At 35.9% G+C, this 19595-nt stretch overlaps 1 protein-coding gene across 6 annotated transcripts in view; it reads right to left on the bottom strand.

The window, feature by feature from the left end:
* The window catches only part of Gigyf2 (GRB10 interacting GYF protein 2), a 135664-nt gene that overhangs the window by 34612 nt on the left and 81457 nt on the right, over positions 1 to 19595 (bottom strand). For 4 of the 6 annotated variants that reach the window (XM_046439577.2, XM_058577478.1, XM_058577479.1 and 1 more), the window contains 9 exons: positions 15894 to 16111; positions 15641 to 15803; positions 15365 to 15556; positions 12252 to 12448; positions 11130 to 11289; positions 4445 to 4611; positions 3475 to 3566; positions 2308 to 2415; positions 1207 to 1307 (listed from right to left, as the gene is read on the bottom strand). In XM_046439577.2, the coding sequence (XP_046295533.1) occupies positions 1207 to 1307; positions 2308 to 2415; positions 3475 to 3566; positions 4445 to 4611; positions 11130 to 11289; positions 12252 to 12448; positions 15365 to 15556; positions 15641 to 15803; positions 15894 to 16111 (1398 nt within the window). The remainder of the gene's footprint in view (positions 1 to 1206; positions 1308 to 2307; positions 2416 to 3474; positions 3567 to 4444; positions 4612 to 11129; positions 11290 to 12251; positions 12449 to 15364; positions 15557 to 15640; positions 15804 to 15893; positions 16112 to 19595) is intronic. The other 2 variants (XM_058577480.1, XM_058577481.1) reach the window with 2 other exon arrangements.

Here is a 19595-nt window from a genome sequence, read left to right as displayed (position 1 = left end):
GTACACACTGTGGAGATATTAAATGCCACTGAACTATTCATTTAAAAATGGTTACAGAATGAATTTCATCTGGAAAGAGAGCCTGTGTGTTACAGCTGGAGCTGGGGAGGTCTCTGGCAAGGTTGGAGAGGTGTTACAAGTAATATTTGGACAGGGTGATCTAAAAGGCAGTACAGGATCATACATGGAAATGACAGATAACGACTTCTAAGTCTGTTTTGTTACTGCCAACAAGATTTGCCAACATCGCTTTTGATCTATTTCCTATGACACTCAATTTATGAACTACTAAATACTGTATTAAAGCCCATGGACTTTAAAAGGACTATGACCCCACACAAATCCAAAGAGAGAAATTGTTTAATCATGTACTTAAGAGTTTCCAAAACACTGGAGAATATTTTAATATCCTAACTATAAATGACTTCTAAAAAAAATAATAAGGTACACATAGCATAGAAAGTTTTTGAAGGAAGACAATACATCCTTTCACTGTCATAATCTGCAGGATCAGTGTTAGAACACTGCTTTATGGCTCAACAGCTCTTCACCAATGTTTACAGTTCCTAAGAATTTTCAAATAACATATAGCTCTCTTTTTTTTTTTAAACACAATATCTTTATTTATTTATGTTTACATGGTGCTGAGGATCAAACCCAGGGCTTCGCACGTGCAAGGTTAGCGTTCTACCGCTGAGCCACAACTCCAGCCCCCAAACTCATATCTCATATAAGAACTACTCATTATTCAAACTTGCCACACCTCTGCAGACATCAGACCTTAAGAAAAAGAAGTACTTACTTCACCAGCATCCTGACTTTTTTAAAAAAAGAATCCTAACCACAAATTTTCTAATTTGATGCAAAAAGATCAGAGGATGAAGGAAGGTACTCATTTCAAAACATGCTTTTCTCTTCCTTACATTTCTGGGCATCTACAATATTAATGCATGTTATCAATCCTTAACTCAAAGATAGATCTGTTTTTACTTATGCATGTTTTCCACTTTTAACTAAAGAAACCAAAAGCAATTAATACTTTTCCATTAGAAAATCCTTTACAGTGTATTTTTAATACCTTCAGTCTTCTTCTATGATCTATTAATAATGGAACTTTTTGTTAATATTCAATACAGAATGGATAAAAATCTGACACATTTTTTAAAAACTGAATTATAAATTACTACTACACTCTTAAGTGTTTACCTGTAGGCTGTGAGGCTGTTGGCTGAAGTTCCCAGATAGAGCCAGTATCTGGCACTGACACAGACCTAGTTACTGAGGGAATGATGTTGTGATCAGATACTCTGCAAGAGAGGGGAAAAAAAATTAACATGTTCTTGTCACTTGCAAAAAAAAAGAGCAACTTCTAGATTATTATGGGTTTTCCGGGTTATTGATCACCAAACTACCAAAACAGTTAGACGAGGAACAAAAATAGAGGCACAGTGATCACAGGAATCTTCTACAGTATTAGCAAATATTGGTTTCTAAATGACTGCTGTACCTACTATCTTTTAAAAACCCTGATCGTGTCAACAAAAGTCACAGTGGTGGCAGGTTATGATAAAAAAGCCAAAAAGTCTGCACTTTTGTCTCTGAAGTTTTCCATGTTAGCTTAGCCAAGTCCTATAGCCTCACAGAGCCCCAGTTTGCCTATCATTAAAACAGAGGTCCTACCACCAACCTGCCTGCTTCATAGGATAGATTAAGGTTCAAAGGAGAAATATGAATCCTTTTGATTAAATCAGAGAGTAAGGTTTTGATAGCAGTAACTGGCACATCTTCAGGAGCTAAGACAAATATCCTGAATCATAATCTGAAAGAGCAGAAACCTAAATGCTTTCTGCATAATTTCCCTGTCCTTGTACCTACTTTAATGGTTTTTGGGTTCCAGAAAATCTTAACTCTATATAGCATTATTAATATATTTTTACAGATATTATGGATGAAAGTAAAATTAAAATCCTAGACTATGATTTTTTGTTGTTCTTACAATTCCATAAGATCATGCTGCTTTTCAAGGAATAGTGTTCTCATTATTCTTTGGTCACTACTAAAAAAAAAAAAAAAAAAGTTTTTTTTTAATGCTATGACCATCTAAATTACTTTTTAAAACTGTATTGTTTTTATATACAACATGTAGATATGGATTATCTGTCAATATTCTGACAAATTCACTCATTATACCAAATTTCCTTTAATTCTTTCACATGTGTGAATGTACACACAGGCATGCACATATACACACACATAGACACACACACACACACACAAATGTGATACATAATGGAAATGACCACCAACCTCATCTTTAGAGCCTGGAACTGTTGGAGGAGAAGAGCCAACTGTTGCTGTTGCTGGGTTGGCAAGGTTGTTTTCTGTTGCTGATTCAAAACCTGTGCGTATTGTTGTCTTCAAAAAGTTAAAGGAAAAAAAAAAAAAGAGTGACCCTACATTTATAGTTCACTTGAATAAGACATCGAAAGACAAAGTTGAGTTCATCATCACCCCCAAAATCATTAGAAATAGCAACCAAATATATTTTATGATCCTTCATAATAATAACAGTCACACAGAAAATTCTGTAATTTGTTTCAGAGATAACTAAACTCATAGACGACATGTTTCTGGTGAATATATAGATGATATATTTCTAGCAAAAAGCAAGCAACAACAAAAATCCCACAAAATGTAGAAAAGTGCCAAATGCCTTCAATATGAAAACAGTCCCTTACCAGATTAAAAGTGAAAAATAAAACAGATTTAACAGCTATTTCCAAATGAAATACCCTCTGCAAAAAATAAAATCATGTCTATAAAATTTTTTAAATTTGAATAATTCCACTTGGAAATTTATAGGTAATTTCCCCCCTAGATCTGAGAAGGGGCAAAGAGTAAATAGTTTCAGCTTTGCAAGCCATACAGTCTCAACTCTGTCTTTGTGAAGCAAAAGCAGCCACAGACGATCTGTACAAATGGATGGACCTGTGATCCAGTAATACTTTGCTTATTAAAAAAAAAAAAAGTAATAGGCCACCAAGGCCAGACTTTGCCAACCTGCACACCAGAGCAAACCTACTTCTTCTGTAAGGATTATGCAACCTGAGTGATTTTGTCATCATTTCGGCCTACTCTTAAACAGTATAAACTTTAACTTCTTCCTGCCAGTAACCTATATGTTGTCTCACTGACAGCCTCAGAAGGCATTAAGTTCTTCAAACATTTTTGCCTCTTCCTTTAATAAATACAGACCTTGAAAATTATAACTATGTGTCATCTTCTGCAAAATCTGGCATTTAAGAGGTAAGATAAGACTACAGTTAGAATGTACAGTGGTCAACATGCCACTAGTAGGCTACTAAAGTATCACGTGAGCCTGCAGCACTCTGCTGTAAAGGTGAGAGACTGGGGAGCAGATCCTGTCTAAAGCCCCTTTGGTGCTGCAGTATATCATGCTGCATTTTTGCTTACTGTATCAAGAACTGCTGGTACTGGAGGTGCTGCATCTGGTACAAGGCTGTGAGTTCCTGCTGCCTGGTCAATCGTTCCTGGTCCAACTCCCCCTGGGAGTAAAGGGATGGAGGAAGAAACACTATTAAATAAACTGCAAAGAACCTAAAAGCCACTTTGCATATATATCTGAAAGCAATGAATCCAAGACCTTCCCCTCAAACACTATTCTTTTACCCAAACCCTTAACTAAAAACTCTAGTATCTTTAAAAACTAAACAATGCCATCTAGTGGAATAAGATGGTGTCTTAATTATAAGAGATTCCTTAAGGTGAGGAATTATTTCTTAATAGTATCTCCCTCTCCATCTCTTTGATAGTACCTCCTGATACTATCAAAGAGATGGAGAGGGAGATACTATTAAGAAACTTTCAAAAGGAACTTTTTGGGGAGAGGCCTGGAGAAACTTCAAGAAGGATTCCCCAGCCAAAGATTTAAGTCCCCGAAATATCCTGAAGCACTGATGATATTTGTTTCAGGAAAAGACTCAAATTTAAGAATGCTGTGAGCCAGAAAACAAGAGGCAAATGGAGATACGAGGAGGAGAATGTGCATTCCATCTAAGGAACTCAAAGAGGATATTTATGGTGAAGCACAGCAGATGAATGAAGATAAAAGTTCTAACATGAGCTTAGAGTGGTAAGGAGGCAGACCACAGGTAGGTCAGGGTAAGTTGTTGGTTTTCCTTCATGCTACATCTGCTGGAAAGGTACTGAAGAATCCTGTTTCACAAGTACACAGGGGACAAAGAGGGAGGGAGAGATTTGAAAAGGCCATTATAGCTCAGTATTCAGTCTCCCATTATCATTTCAATCACTTTCAAAGGACTACCATTTCTTTCTTATTAAAAGTAACACGGGGTTGTGTTTCAAAGAGAACCAAGTGCTTCTGTTTCTAACATGTACTCCAATTGAACTGGAAAGTACTCACCATATGAGGAGGGGGAGCTGGGCCTGGGGAGAAGGGAACTCTTCCCCACATCTTCATGATATCACCTAGAGGTTGGAAGCTTTCATCACATGCTCTCTTCACCAACAAAGACATAGTAAAGTAGCCAGCCTGAAACCATTCCGCCATCTCTTGATTATTAAAGGGACCTGTAAGAGTATCAATTAAACAAAAAAGCAGTAAGAATTCCTTTCTGAATCAAACAAAAGAAATATTCCCTAAATCTGATCCTCAAAAGATTTTTTTTTTTTTTTTGTACTGGGAATTGAGCCAAGGGCTGTTTAACCCCTGGGCCACACCCCAGCACCCTACCCCTTTTTTCTGAGACAGGCCCTTGCTAAGTTGCTTAGGGACTCACTAAGTTGCTAGGGCTGGCTTTGAACTTCAGAGCCTCCTGCCTTATCCTCCCAAACCACGGCAAAATATTTTTTATAGTATTATAATTTACCTCTAAAGGTGTCATATAGGCTTCTAACTAATAAAATATAACAGAAACAATTTTTAAATAAACCCCCTCCTTTTTTAATGGTGCTATAGATCAAACCCCAGGGGCCTTGCATATGCTAGGCAAGTGCTCTACCACTGAACTACATCTGCAGCCCAAACTCTGTTTTTATATATCCCACAGTCACAGTAGTGCTTTAGTTATTACCTTTATCTCAGTTAATCTCTATAACAATTCATTCGTCAAAAAAAGTAAGAAACAATTGAAAAGAGTTAATAAGTACTTGGTGGACTTTTTATCATTTGAACATAGAAAAAAATAAAACTTTCAGGGCTAAACACATTCTCTAGTTTTTATATTCTTCTAGGAGGTAGGGCAAAATATAAACAAAAATCAATTAATCTGAGACAAATTACAATTTACCTAGGTAAGATTAAATCTGGCCCTGGGAAAAGATAAACTAATGTTCTCTAGATTTTACAATAAGAAATCATCAAGTATTTTATACATTAAAAACTAACAAAGCATGTGATCAGTAAAATATAATCAATTCATTCAACAAATATTTACTAAACACAGGCTATATAAACTAGGCAATTGATATGTAATAATAAAACAATGCCTTTGGGACTTCCACTTCAGACAGAGTAGATATACTTTTCCTTACTTCTCCTGCTAAGCTCAACTGAAAACTCTGGAATTCTTCTAGAAACGAAGAAGGAGGCAACCAGAAACATGACCCAACCACAGAAGAGTCCCCAGCTTAATGGTTTGACTTCCAATATTTCCCCTTTGTAGTGATGTGAATGTGCTATACAGTCAGTAGAAATCATACTTCAACAATACTTCCTAACTACACTAACTCACTCACAGCTCCCAGTCAGCCATCAGATCATGAGGGTAAAAAATGAAGACTCTACAGCATACTTTGTTGCTAAGTTACAATGTTCAGTAGGTTAGGTATATTAAATATTGTTCCACTTACAATATTTTCAACTTATAATCAGTTTATTAGGACATGATCCCACGATAAACTGAAGAACACTTGTATATACTACCATTAAGGTGGACTGAAAGTAAAATAATAGGAAAAAATTCATCATGCAAAGATTAACAAAAAGTTATGTTAGTAGTTGTATTAGGATCTGATAAGGTAAACAAAGAAAATTATCAGAGACAGACATATAACAATAAAGGGTTAATTCACCGAGACCCAGCAATTATAAATGTGTAGGGCTCAAACAACATAGCTGCAAAATATATTTAGCAAGATGTGAGAGAACTGAAAAAGAAAGAGACAAATCAACAATCGGAAGACAACAATATCCTTCACTCAACTTTTGTCGGTAAACCTTTATTTTGTTTATTAATTTATTTATTATGCGGTGCTGAGAATCAAACCCAGAGCCTCACACATGCTTTTTAAGTTTGTATGAAGCCCAATGAGCCACAACCCCTGCCCTTCACTCAACTTTTGATGGAACAACTAGGCAGAAAAATCAGCAAAATTACAGAAAAACATAAATCAAACATTAGAAGTGAGTTGAATTTTTTTAGAACACTTCAAAGATAGCAAAATATACATTCTTCTCAAGTACCCACATTACATATAACACTGATAAACCATCTTCTAGACCATAAAACAAATCTCAAAAACTTTTTAAAATTGAAATCATTCGCAGTATTCTCTTTGATTAAAACAGAATCAAGCTAGATACCAACAAAAGAAAGAAAAAAGGGAAATCTCTAAACACTTGGAAACCAAAAACACATCTGAAAATAATCCATGGATAGAAGAGGAAATCTCAAGGGAAATTAAAAAACAAATACACAGAATAGAATGGAAAGGAAAATATACATATCAAATATTTCGAGAGACAGCTGAAGAAGTGCTGAGAGAAAAAAAATATAGTATCAAAGGTTCAACATTATCAAAGAGGAAAAATCCCAAATCAATATCTTAGTTTCTACTTCAAGAACCTAGATAAAGAACAAAGTAAACCCCAAGCAACCTGAAGGGAAAAAAATAAAAAGCAAAAATTAACAAAATTAAAAACAAAAATAATATAGAAAACAGTCAATAAAACAAGAAGCTGATTCTTTGAAAACATCTGTAAAACTCACAAAAAACTCTGGTACAAAGCTGGGCATGATGATGCATGCGTATAATGCCAGCAACTTGAGAGGCTGAGGCAGCCTCTCAATTCAACGCAGGCCTCAGCAATTTATTGAGGTCCTGTCTCAAAATAAAAAAATAAAAAGGGCTGAGGATGTAGGCTCAGTGATTAAGCACCCCTGGGTTTAATCCCCAGTACAAAAAAAAAAAAAAAATGGTACAAATGGCAAAAAAGAAAAATACATAAATTACCAATATTGGGAATGAAGCAGGATAGACACTATAAAATTGAAGATCTAAATATATAGTAAGAGGTCTTTCTCTGCTTGAAGAAAGCTCTTTCTCTCTCTTGAGAATGCTCTTTGTTTAAGCCTTACAATTTTTTTCCAATAGTAAAGCTTTCTTGCATGGCAAAACCAAAAACAAAACACACAATTAGAGAATACTACCAACAATAGCTCTACACACGTAAATTTCATATCTTAGATAAATCAGACCAATTTGTCAAGAAGTGCAAACTAACACTACCACATTAAATAGCTCTTTCATAATTAAGGAAATTGAATTTGTGTTTTGTTTTATGTTTGTAGTACTAGGGATTGAACTCAAAGGCACTCTATATTCCTAACCCTTTTTATTCAGAGACAGGGTCTTGCTAAATTGCCCAGGCTGGCCTGGAATTTGTGATTCTCCTGCTTCAGCCTACTGAGTTCCTGGAACTATAGGTGTATGCCGCTGCACTCAGACTTATTTGAATTTTACAATTCCCAAAAAAGAAATCTCCAGATGATTTCACTAAAGAATTCCACCGAACATTTAAAGAAGAATTAATACCAATTCTAAATAATCTCTTCCAGAAAATAAAAGCAGAGGGGATATTCCCAATTCATATTAACCTGATGGTAAAACCAGATAACAGAAAGTACAAAAAATACAAAATAAGATCCTTCATAAATACAGATACAAAATTTTAACAAAATATTAGCAAGTAAGATTCAATAATACACACAAAGGATTGTATTGTACACCATGAACAACTGGAGTTTTATTCCAAGGATGCAAGCCTTATTTGATATTCAAACACCAATCAATGTAATCTACTATATGAAATGGGTAAAGAAGAAAAACCACATGATCATATAAACAGATGAGAAAAAATACTTGATAATATCTTACATATGATAAAAACTTAGAAAACAAAATGAAAGAGTACTTTCTCAACTTAATAAAGAGCATCTACAAAAACTCTATGACTAATATTATGCTTAATGATTAAAGACTGAATGTGTTCCCTCTAAGAGAAGAACACAGGACCACACCACATTACAGAATAAAAAGGGTGGAGGGAGTTTGCCACTCTTGATCATTGTAGTGATGAAACACATAATGAGGCAATAAAGGAAATAAAAAGCATACAGGCTGAGAACAAAGAAATAAAAACTGCCATCATCTGCAGATGACATGACTGTCTACCTGGAAACAAATCAAGCACAATCAAAGGGTATAAGATAAATACCCAAAGTTCAACTGCATTAATTTTTCTTTCTTTTTTTTTTTTTTTATGAGACAATGTCTTGCAATATGCTGAGACAGGTCTTGAATGTGTAATCCTCCAGAGTCACTGGAATTATAGGCACATACCACCACACACGGCTACAATTGAATTTCTATACACTAGTCATGAATACAAATACACTGCAATTAAAACTATAACATTTACAATCACTCAAAGAAATCAAATATTCAAGTGTAAATCTAACAAAACATGTAAAGAGCCTATAATGAAAACTACACAATATTGATAAAAGAAATCAAAGATATCTAAATTGACGATAGACCATTGCTTGTGGATTGGAGGGCTCAGTGTGGTAAAGAAGTCAATTCTCAACTTTATGTGGAGATTTACCATAATTCCTATCAAAATCTCAGCAAGATATTTGGAAGATAAGGGCAAAATTATTCTAAAATCTATATGGAAAGGCAAAGGAACTGAAGCAATAAAAGCAATTTTGAAAAAGAGGAATAAACTGAGAACAACCAGTCTACCTGATTTCAAGATTATTATATAGGTACAAATAATGAAGACTGTGCGGCATTCTGATGGAATAGACACACAATAGAAGACAGTAGAGAACCAGAAACAGACCCACACAGGTATTCAACTGAATTTTTTTAAAATATTTTTTTTTAGTTTTCAATAGACCTTTATTTTATTTATATGTGGTGCTGAGAATCAAACCCAGTGCCTCACATGTTAGGCAAGCACTCTACCACTGAGACACAACCCTAGCCCCTGTTCAACTGAATTCTGACAAAAGTTGAAAGAAAATAATTTAAGGGAGCACAGTGTGTCTTGGTCCTAAAGCAAATAGACATCCATTAGCAAAAGCAAATCAAACCAAATAGAACCAAATGAAACATAACTTGATAGTATGTTTCATACCTTACATAAAAATCAACTCAAATGGATCATAAATTCAAATGTAAAATTTAAGACTTTAAAAAATAAATATAAAATATTTGGGATCTAAAACTAAGCAAAAAATTCTTAGACTTAAAACTAAAAAGAATAATCCATAAAAGATCTACTGGGCTTCATTCAAATTTAAAAAGTTTTGCTCTGTGAAAAACTGTTAAGAGGACAAAGAGAGGAAAGGATGATTGGGAGAAAATATATGAAAACTACATATCTGTCGAAGGACAGTTACCTTGACTCAGTAATCAAAAATCTCTTGACAAAGAAAAATTCTAGACCTGCTGGATTTAACATCAATCCAAAAAAAAATCAAAGAGGAGGGATTGTGGGCTGGGGATTTGGCTCAAGCTGTAGCACGCACGCCTGGCATGCGTGCGGCCCGGGTTCGATCCTCAGCACCACATACAAACAAAGATGTTGTGTCCGCCGAAAACAAAAATAAATAAATAAATATTATTAAAAAAAAAAAAAAGAGGAGGGAATGCTTCCTAACTCATTCTGTAGTTCAAAGCCTAACAAAAACACCATAAGAAAACTACATACCAAAATCCTTTGTGAATACTGATATAAAAATCATGAAAAAAACACTACAGCAAAGCATATTCAGCAGCATTTAAAAAGGATTATACACCTAGTCATGTGCAAGTTACTCCTGAAATGCAAAGATGGGTCAATATATAAAAACTCATCAATGTGACATAGTACATTACAGAATAAAAGTGGGGATCAAACATTTCAATTAATGCAGAAGTGTTTGACAGAATTCAAAAACCTTTCATAATAAAAAAAGTCAATAAAGTAGTAGAAATAAAAGGAAACGACTTTAACACAATTAATGCCATATGTGAAAAACTCGTAACAAACATTACAATAAATGGTGAAAACTGAAAATAAATTAAAACACACATATACACAAAGCCCTGCTTCTCAGGTTATCTCATAGTGTAGTAGGATGTAAACAATAAATAAGTATACATAATGCCAGGTAGCAATAAATAATATTAAGGAGAACAAAGCAGTCAATAAAGACTGAGAGAGTAGAATGGGAGTTAATACATTGGAAAGAACTTACAGGGTGAATTCAGTAAAACACTATCCTGAAAGTGACATTAATATAGTCAACAATCAATTTCATGTTGGAAGAAAAGATTTCAAAAGCAGAAATAAAGAATCCACAAATATTCTGTATAGCTTTCTCTCCCAATCTAAATTTTGCACCACACACATCTTTTAAGGAATTCATTTATAGTATATATATATCTTTTCTCAGACATTTTTAGTAGTTCTCCACCCTTTATTTCAGCAAAACATTCAAGGTCTCCCAACACCACTGCCATCACCTTTTGATGGTCAAGGAGACTGAAGCACAAGAGAAATGCATAACTTACCTGACTACTTCACCAGCTTTACTTATGTCACTTTACTTATGCCACTGCCATATTAATCATCACATTCTGCCTTGTGTTCAAATTATTTTCACACACATATATATTTTCACATATATAAACAAAGCCTGCTGATGACTTTCCAGACTATTATGCAAGTTAACATTAAATAAATCCTCTTCTTAAAAGATTTTGGAGGTAATGGCAGGCACTTCAGTATTTCAAGTAGGGGAGAACAACTTTACCTTGAATTTCTCCCTGAGGATCTTTGTAATACCACTTCTGCATTGCTTCATGCATCAATGGAATTGACACTCCTTTAGCTCTGTGCTCCTGCAGTTTTGATGCTAGTCTCTCATCATCTAGTGCACTGTCCTGGAGATAAGCCACCATCTTCTCAGCTTGCTAATAAAAAATAAGAAAAACAAAAAGAGACCAAGGAAACAAATGATCCTAAATCAATACTTACACATGTTATAATGCCCACCTTTTATTGGTCTACTTGATCTGTGAAAGACACTGAAAGGAACAAAGCAGGCAGCAATTTTCCCAAAAATGCCATAAAATAGGTACTGCCCCCATTTTACAGAGGGAGAAACTAAGACTCAAAGATGTCAAGTCTTGCTCAAGGTTTCAAACTGGTAAAGATCAAAATCCAGGTTCCTAATAAATACACTAATAAAGTTTTTCTTTTTCTCTCACAATCTATCTTATGCACCATACAAATCTTTCAAGGATTTAGTAGCTGCTGGTTAATTCTAAATTGCATAAACTAAAAACAGGATTTTATTAGAACAAAAGGCTCAATTTCTACAATTACAAATAAAATTTTAACAGGTTTACTAAGGCCCACACTCCCTTCTTTTAGCATTTCCTGTCTCTAACAATCCCAGTCTGAAGGAAAGAGAAATTATTTTGTACAAAAGCAACATTTCAATGGTATATGCAATCTTTGGGAAATCTAGAGACAGGAATATGATGCTAACATCCTGAGACTTAAACTAACATCCCTGTTATACTTGAGGCAAAAAACATGGACAACATGGTGCCCATCCACAGCTGCTTATATTCGCCATTTCTGGCATTTGATTAATGTCCAAAAAAGACAAAAGAAAAGTAAACAGCTAAGGGCAAACTCAGAAGAGCAAAAAATAATCTGACATAATTACTACTACATAGCAGAAACTTAAAACCATGAAATGATTTGAAAGACAATTACTCATACAAATAAATACAAAGTAACCAACAACTTTTCCATTCCACTTAAAATTTAGTGCACAAAAGTTCTATATTTGAATATTCATTTAAGGGTTTCTTATTTTTATGGCAGCTTGAAAGGAGATGAGAAAGAATAACATGATTTCTACCTGCTCCAAGTGTTTGAGACCCTCTTCATCATCTGGCTCTGTGGAAACACCGCCCATACCAGGAGCACCAACAACTGGCATCTCCACTGGCCGCGAGGCAGGACTGGGAGCAGTAACAGGAGGTGGAAGTATGAGAAGAGGAGAGGCTGGGTCTGGAGGGAGCTGTGTCAGGGGCTGCTGGATGTCAGGAACCATTTCTAGAGGAAGAATTTAGACTAGTAAAAATCTGTAGAAATACAGAGACTCTTGTTAGGTTAACTCAACATCATTAACTTGGGCAGCCTGCTGAATGGGTCCAACAGAAATGTGACCCCTGTCATGAACACTGAAGCTACTTCCTGTGGAAAAATGTAGTACTGTCCCTAGAATGACAGTATTATTTCTACAGGATGACAGAAGATAAGCGTTAAGAGGTCCCTAAAAGATCTTCCTACAGTGTCTACTTGTGTCACTTGCACATATATCCAACAGCTACAGCTGGAACTCATGGCAACAGTTTAATCCCTTCTTTATGTACCCAAGTAGTAAAGACAATTATCAAACCACCAGAATTTTCTCAAAAATGTGTCAAACCTCATCTAATCGTCCACTGAAAATATCAGCAATCATTTTTAAGTGCCTATTATCAAGTCATAATTCAATACATTACATGTTTTATTTAGGAGTGTATGTGAATACTGCAGGATATTCTTTTCAATAAAGAGTAGAAAATATAAAAGCAATTCTGTCTTGGCTACTAGTTCTATCTCTCAGCAGGCAGGCTCTTAAGAAGGAAAAGGAAAGTTGGGGAGTGTAGCTCAGTGGTTGAGCGCTTACCTAGCAAGTGTTAGGCCCGGAGTTCGATCCCCAGCAAACAAACACAAACACACACACACGCACAAAGGTAGGTAAAAGGGGTGGGGGTGCATGGAAATAATCAAATACAATTTTAGTTTTTCCTTTGAAACCTGTTTCTTCAATTACAGAGGCCTTCTCCAACCAAATTCCTGATCTCCTTACTCTGCTGAAGTTTTTTAAAGGATAGTCCATATATGCTGTCTCCCCTTTACCACCACCCACCCTTAGACTTCTATGCTCTCTCACCTCAGAAAAGCTCTTCTCTGAAAGCCAAGCACTTGCTGCTAATTTAATGACTCTTCCTCATCTTCATCATCTACTCTTGGGGGAGGGAGAGGGGGGATTGAACCCAAGGACACTTTCTGGCATCTCTTTTTTTTTAATTAACACTTCAGAACTAATGTCCCAAACTGAATCTATTTTTTCCTTTCTCAAATGTGCCCAATTTTCACTCTTTTCCTGTGAAATGCACCATAATCTTCTCAAGCACCTCAGTCACCTTTGCTCTCTTCTCTGCCCTGACAGTCAGTGACTAAGTCCTGTCAATTTTGGTTCTTAAATCTCACCTGCAACCACTCTTTTACAGGTGCACTATCTACCTCATTGTGATTGCCTAAGAGCCTAAACTGTCAGAGTACAACCCACCTGTCTTTTCACAAGATACCCCATACATAGCTGCCAAATCTAAGTTCCAATGATATTCTTTACCAATCTCCTTTTCTCTCACACCTCATACCATATCTAAAAAAAAAAAAAGGCAGATTCTTACCACTGCCTCAGTCAGTCCTACTTCCTCACTTTATCTCACTGCTTCCTTGTACTAGAATGCCCTCTCCCAACTTACCCAGTCACACCTACACCTCCAAATGCTACTTATCATTCCAAGATGAGTTCAAAAACTAACTGCCTCCTGATGCATTCCAGGAGTCTGACAATAGTGAACTTCTACTGTTATTTTTTGCTCTGGGTTGTTGGTTATTGCATGATTGAATTCGCTATAGACTACAAATCTGGAATATTAACTTTTAATGCACATCTATGAAGATCTCTCAGAATATGCATGTATGCTCTCGATGCTAACATCTACAGTAAGACCTTCAGGGTATGTCCTTTTAAGAAAGCACACTGCAAATAATTCTGGGGTATATCATAACTGAAAAACAAATACTTTGATTCAAACAGGTCTCAAGCAGCATAAGTTCCACAGTTTTTGACACATAGACATCAAATATTTGTTGAATCAGTTCATTCATTCATTCATTCAGCTTTATGCTCTACATTAAAAAACTGAAAAGAAATTATTGGTTCAAATAAATTCTCAAAGTATCAAGTCTACTGAGAAAAAAAAACAGATCGTTAGAATTGTGTGTGCACACGCGCATGCGTACGTGAGTGTGTGTGTGTGTGTGTGTGTGTGTGTACACGCGCATGTTAGAAACAGTCCCAGTTGTTTTTAAGAAACAAGAGAAATGTTGACACTCTAGCCTGGGGGCTTGGCAGGAAGAAAGTTTCAGACACAGTATGAACACGAAAACAGGGTATAAATCAGGACCTAAACGCTTTCAGAGTGGTGAGTCATGTGAAGGAGATGGAGAACAGCACAAAAGCAGCATGCTTTGAGGCAGATGCTGTATCAGGTGAACATTCCCAGGAGATATGAAAGGCTGTGAGTTTTGCTGAAGAATGAATCAAACAACCCTTTAACATCAAGCATCACAATGTTGTTTTTAAAATGTGTGTAAGAATAATCATGGAAATAAACAATAATAATTGCCTAAAAATGGCAATGAGCAGTTCAAACCAATACAGCAACACTGGAGAAGATAAGGAAAAAGCATATATTCTAGCAAAGATGATGGGACCTCCAGAATCACCCATGCACTCTTTTTGGCTTCTTTGGAACAATGGTGTTTTGGTGTAAAGTTGTGCACAAATACCATTACAAGAAGGAAAGGTTAATTGTATGATATGGGAATTGAACTAATGCAGAGAATTCCAAACCCAACTTGCAAATGATGCAAGGACAGCTATGTGATAACATCCACAACGTGAAATCTCTGAGCTCCAACTTCACAGATTTTATTTTGGTGAATTCTGATATGAATAGTTATGTGGGGAACGTTGTTTAATTGCATTTACTGGTTAAAAAAAAAAAAAAACTATTCTAATAATTCACCCACCACAAGGAATTCTAGGAGACATAAGTCAAAGCCTGTCATATCAGTGATCACGGGCCTCAACAGAATCCTAGTTTGTCTACTCTCACAAATACATACCATCCCCTCTGCTGGGCACCTTGGCTGGCAGACTGTTTTCCGTCCGAATCTCCTCTTCAGCTTTTTCCATTTGCTCAGTTTTAGACTCATCTTTCCTCTCAAACTGTGATGCTGCTTCCTGAGGTTGATGTTCTGAAGGAGTACCTGGTCGAGCAGATGATGGCGAAGTTTGGGGTATTTCCTCACTAGCTTCTGGAACATAAAGGAATTTTAAACGAATTTAGGAAATTTTTGGTTTGATGGATAAAAAAGGTAAAACACAAAAATAAGCCTTACCAACTCCGACTCTATCTACTTTCTCTCCCTCTTTCTTATTGGTCTTATCAGGTTCTTTGGCCTCTTCATTATGGCTACCCTCAGAGTCAGAACACTCCTCCCCTTCCTCCACAGGTCGGAAGTCCATCTCCTGCTCTTCAGGAATAGGCTCTTTCTGTACTTTCTGTAGTAAGAAAATAAAACCAAAGGTCAACAGCATATTTGGCTTTGGTGTAAGGTCAAGGTCTGCCATCATTTAAAACAAATTTCTTACTTTTAAAGAGAGGAATGCTCCAGATGAGTCAAACGTGCCCATTTCTTCTTCAGCATCTTCTAAGCACCATTCAGGCAAACTATCCCTGTCATCATCTATGCTCCCACTGCCAGAGCGCACTCTTCGATAACCTCGTTCATCATCCCGATCTCGAAAATCAAACTCAAACCTCCGACGGCGTTCCATGTGTTCCCGCCAGCCTGCAGAACGAGGGCCATCTGAGATGAGGAGGAGGACACAAACCTTAGAAAAGTTTTATGACAGTATTTGAAAAAGAAAATCATGGCCAGGGAATAAAGGAGAAAACTACAATTGACAGCAAATCCAAAGGGATCAGTCTAAAGAGAAAATTTAGCAAACTGATGTTCAGAGCTCCAAGTAGATATATGTCATCACTAAGTGACAACAGTACTGACCTTCATTAAATACTGAGCCATAGCTGGGTGCAGTAGCACACACCTGTAATCTCAGCAGCTTGGGAGGCTAAGACAGAAGAATTGTGAGTTCAAAGCCAGCCTCAGCAACTGCGAGGCACTAAGCAATTCACTGGGACCCTGTCTCATTTAAACTACAAAATAGGGCTGGGGATATATAGCTCAGTGATTGAGTGCCCCTGAGTACAACCCTTGGTTCAAAAAAAAAAAAAAAAAAAAAAAAATAAGCCATGTAACATACACGAAAAGCTTAGAATATACATTTCAAACAGCACATTTAAAAGACACTTTATTCAAAAGTAAGCACTTTTTCCAGGTGTGGTGGCACACACCTGTAATCCCAGTGGCTTGGGAGGCTGAGACAAAAGGATCTCAAGTTCAAAGCTGGCCTCAGCAATGGCAAGGCACTAAGCAACTTGGCGAGATCCTGTCTTTAAATAAAGTACAAAAAAAAGGCTGGGGATATGGCTCAGTGGTGGAGTGCCCCCCGAGTTCAATCCCTGATACCTGCCCCTTAAAAAAAAGGAAGGACTTTTAATAAGCTTTAAATATCTGATTAGCTATTTATGTGGTCTATTTGTGAGACCACAAATAGCATTGGATGTTTTTTTTACAGCATTGGATATTTTTCCATGCAGGAATTTTAAAGCATTTTTTCTTCCTTGAAAATATCACTCTTTATTGCATAAGAGCAGTTCTCTGTATTAATTCACATCAAATTCACCATGCCTACTTATTAATGTCACTTCTAATTTTGATTCCCAACAAAAAGTCATGGAATTATAGTACTGACCAATAATGTTAGAGATCTTATGTGGTACACTATCCTAACTACACAGGTTAAAAAGAAATTAAAATTCTGACAAAAGTAATGGGCTAAATAGCAAACAGAAGTAGAATCCAACTCTGTATCCTCTGCTGCTGTTTTCACAATAGCACATTAACTCTCGTTTCCCCTTTTCTCATCTCTTAATTCTCCCTAGAGAGTTTTTAATTTCTGTGTAACACCCCCAGGCGCATTCCTAAATCCACCCTAGCACACTATTTATTGCATCTACTTTCCAACAGAAAAATAATGCCTAAGAATAAAAGATCCAACTTAAGGTTTTGTGTTTTTTCCCCCTAAAAAAAAAAAAAGCAAATTCTTGTTCAAAATCTGTCAAACCTAAATCTGAAAGAGTATTTTTTAAAAAGGCAGGCTTTAACTCATAAGAATTTTCTATTATTGATTGTTTACTCTGTGGAACATACACTAAAGAAAAGAGGCCAAAGTGAAATGTTCTTACTATTGAAGCCCAAATTGCTAGAGCTAACAATATAAAAATCAAATTGGAAAAAAAAAAAAAAGGTAAAATGTTAAGATTCCTAATACAGGTAGCATCTTATAAAACACTCTCCAAAAGGTATTTCCATATACCCTAATTATAAAAACAAAATACTCCTTCCATGACAGCAAAGGAATTTTATGCCTAGATTGCTTAAAATGTAAACATGGAGCCATTACTCAAAAGGAGTCTTCATGATCAAATGTTGAATTCCAGAGTCCTTTGTCTACTACTATGGTTTCTAAACAGTCTAAGTATGCACCATGATAGGAATCTATCCTTCCAGGCACCTGGCTCATGTTTCCCTCTTACTAAGTTTCCTAAGTTCTGCTGGCTGAGTGGATACTTCACTGACTTCCACACTCCCAACTCTACCCACATCCAGCTGCGAGTTCTACTGTCATAAAACTAAACCCCAGAGAGGCACAGTGGTGCAAGCCTATAATCTCAGTGATGAAGAAGGCTGAGGCAGGAAGACTACAAGTTCAACGCCAGCTTCAGCAACTTAGTGAGACTCTGTCTCAAAATTTAAAAAGTAAAATAATAATAATTTTTAAAAAACCTACAGCTCATAATTTTGTTATCAATAATTCATAAAAATTTACTAATGAAACTAAATATAACAGCTAAGACTTAATAAGGTTGACCACTGCTTTATAGGCATGTGAGCTAACCTTAAACACTATTTTCACAAAACCATTCAAAATGATATTTTAAGTTTTACTCAAATTTTAAAAGATTTACTAAAATCTAAGAAGTGTTAAGAGTTAACCTATAATCGCTGCTATAATCATACGGAGTATTCTATATCCTAAGCAAAAAAAAAAAAAAAAAAAAAAGGCCTTCTTTAAAAAAAAAAAAAGACGATTAATATTATTTTTTTCAGCCTTTTTTTTTTTTTTTTAAAGCTGACAGTGGACCTTTATTTTTTTATATGCAATGCTGAGGATCAAACCCAGTGCCTCACACGTGGCAGGAGAGCTCTCTATCACTGAACCACAACCCCAGCCCCCAGACCTCTATCTTTATACTCTCCACACACAAATATCTTGGAGGAAAAAATATATACTTATATGGGGAGCCAGGCATGATGGCATAAGCCTATAATCCCAGTGACTTAGGAGACTGAGGCACGAATATTACAAGTTTGAGGCTAGCCTCAGCAACTTAGCAAAACCCCATCTCAAAATATAAAAGAGATGGGATGTACCTCAGTGGTAGAGCTCCTCTGGGTTCAATCCCCAGCATATATATATGTGATGTAATATATAAGGGGGAAGGTGTATAAAGATTTTGGGAAGATTGTGATGTCAATGAGTAAAATGCTATGAAAGTTAAATTATGAAAAACAAAAAAAAACATTAGAAAAGATAAGAAAAAAACATATAATCAAGTTCTAAGTTGGGGCAGGGGTCAACAGTAGAAAATAACACTAAAATTTTACTCGTTCTATTCCCTTAAATAGAATCAACATCTGACATTTGGGCTCAGAAACACTGTTCATCTTCTAAAACATTCACCTTATTTGTTTTTGACCAGCTGGAATTTCTCTTCTCGCTCAGCCCAGATCCTATCCATTCTTCACTGAATGCTTATTGGGAACATAGTCTACAAACCTGTTTACCAGCAAGCTCAGCATAAAATGCCACAATGTCTTGAAAAAGAACTATAACATTTGATTGTCCAAGAATAGACTGATGAGAACTGCCTAGATCCTGTGATGTAAACAATGCCCACTAATGACAGAAAGCTTGCCCAAGAGGCAGCCATAAGGAGTCATGACTCTATCCAAAAACTAACCTTCCTATGTTTCTACCTACCTACAAACCCCATAAAATATTCCAAGTGCCTGTTATGTTTACTCAGACCTAGGCTAGTGGTTTTACTAATGAACTGATTTTTTAAAATAAAAAAAAATTACATTTTTATAATTTCCTCTATTA

This window comes from Marmota monax, unplaced genomic scaffold (genome assembly GCF_021218885.2).
Source record: "Marmota monax isolate L192 unplaced genomic scaffold, Marmota_monax_Labrador192_F-V1.1 WCK01_AAM20220418_F8-fsc00041, whole genome shotgun sequence".
Taxonomy (NCBI): domain Eukaryota; kingdom Metazoa; phylum Chordata; class Mammalia; order Rodentia; family Sciuridae; genus Marmota; species Marmota monax.
This window is presented reverse-complemented; position numbering and strand designations above follow the sequence as displayed.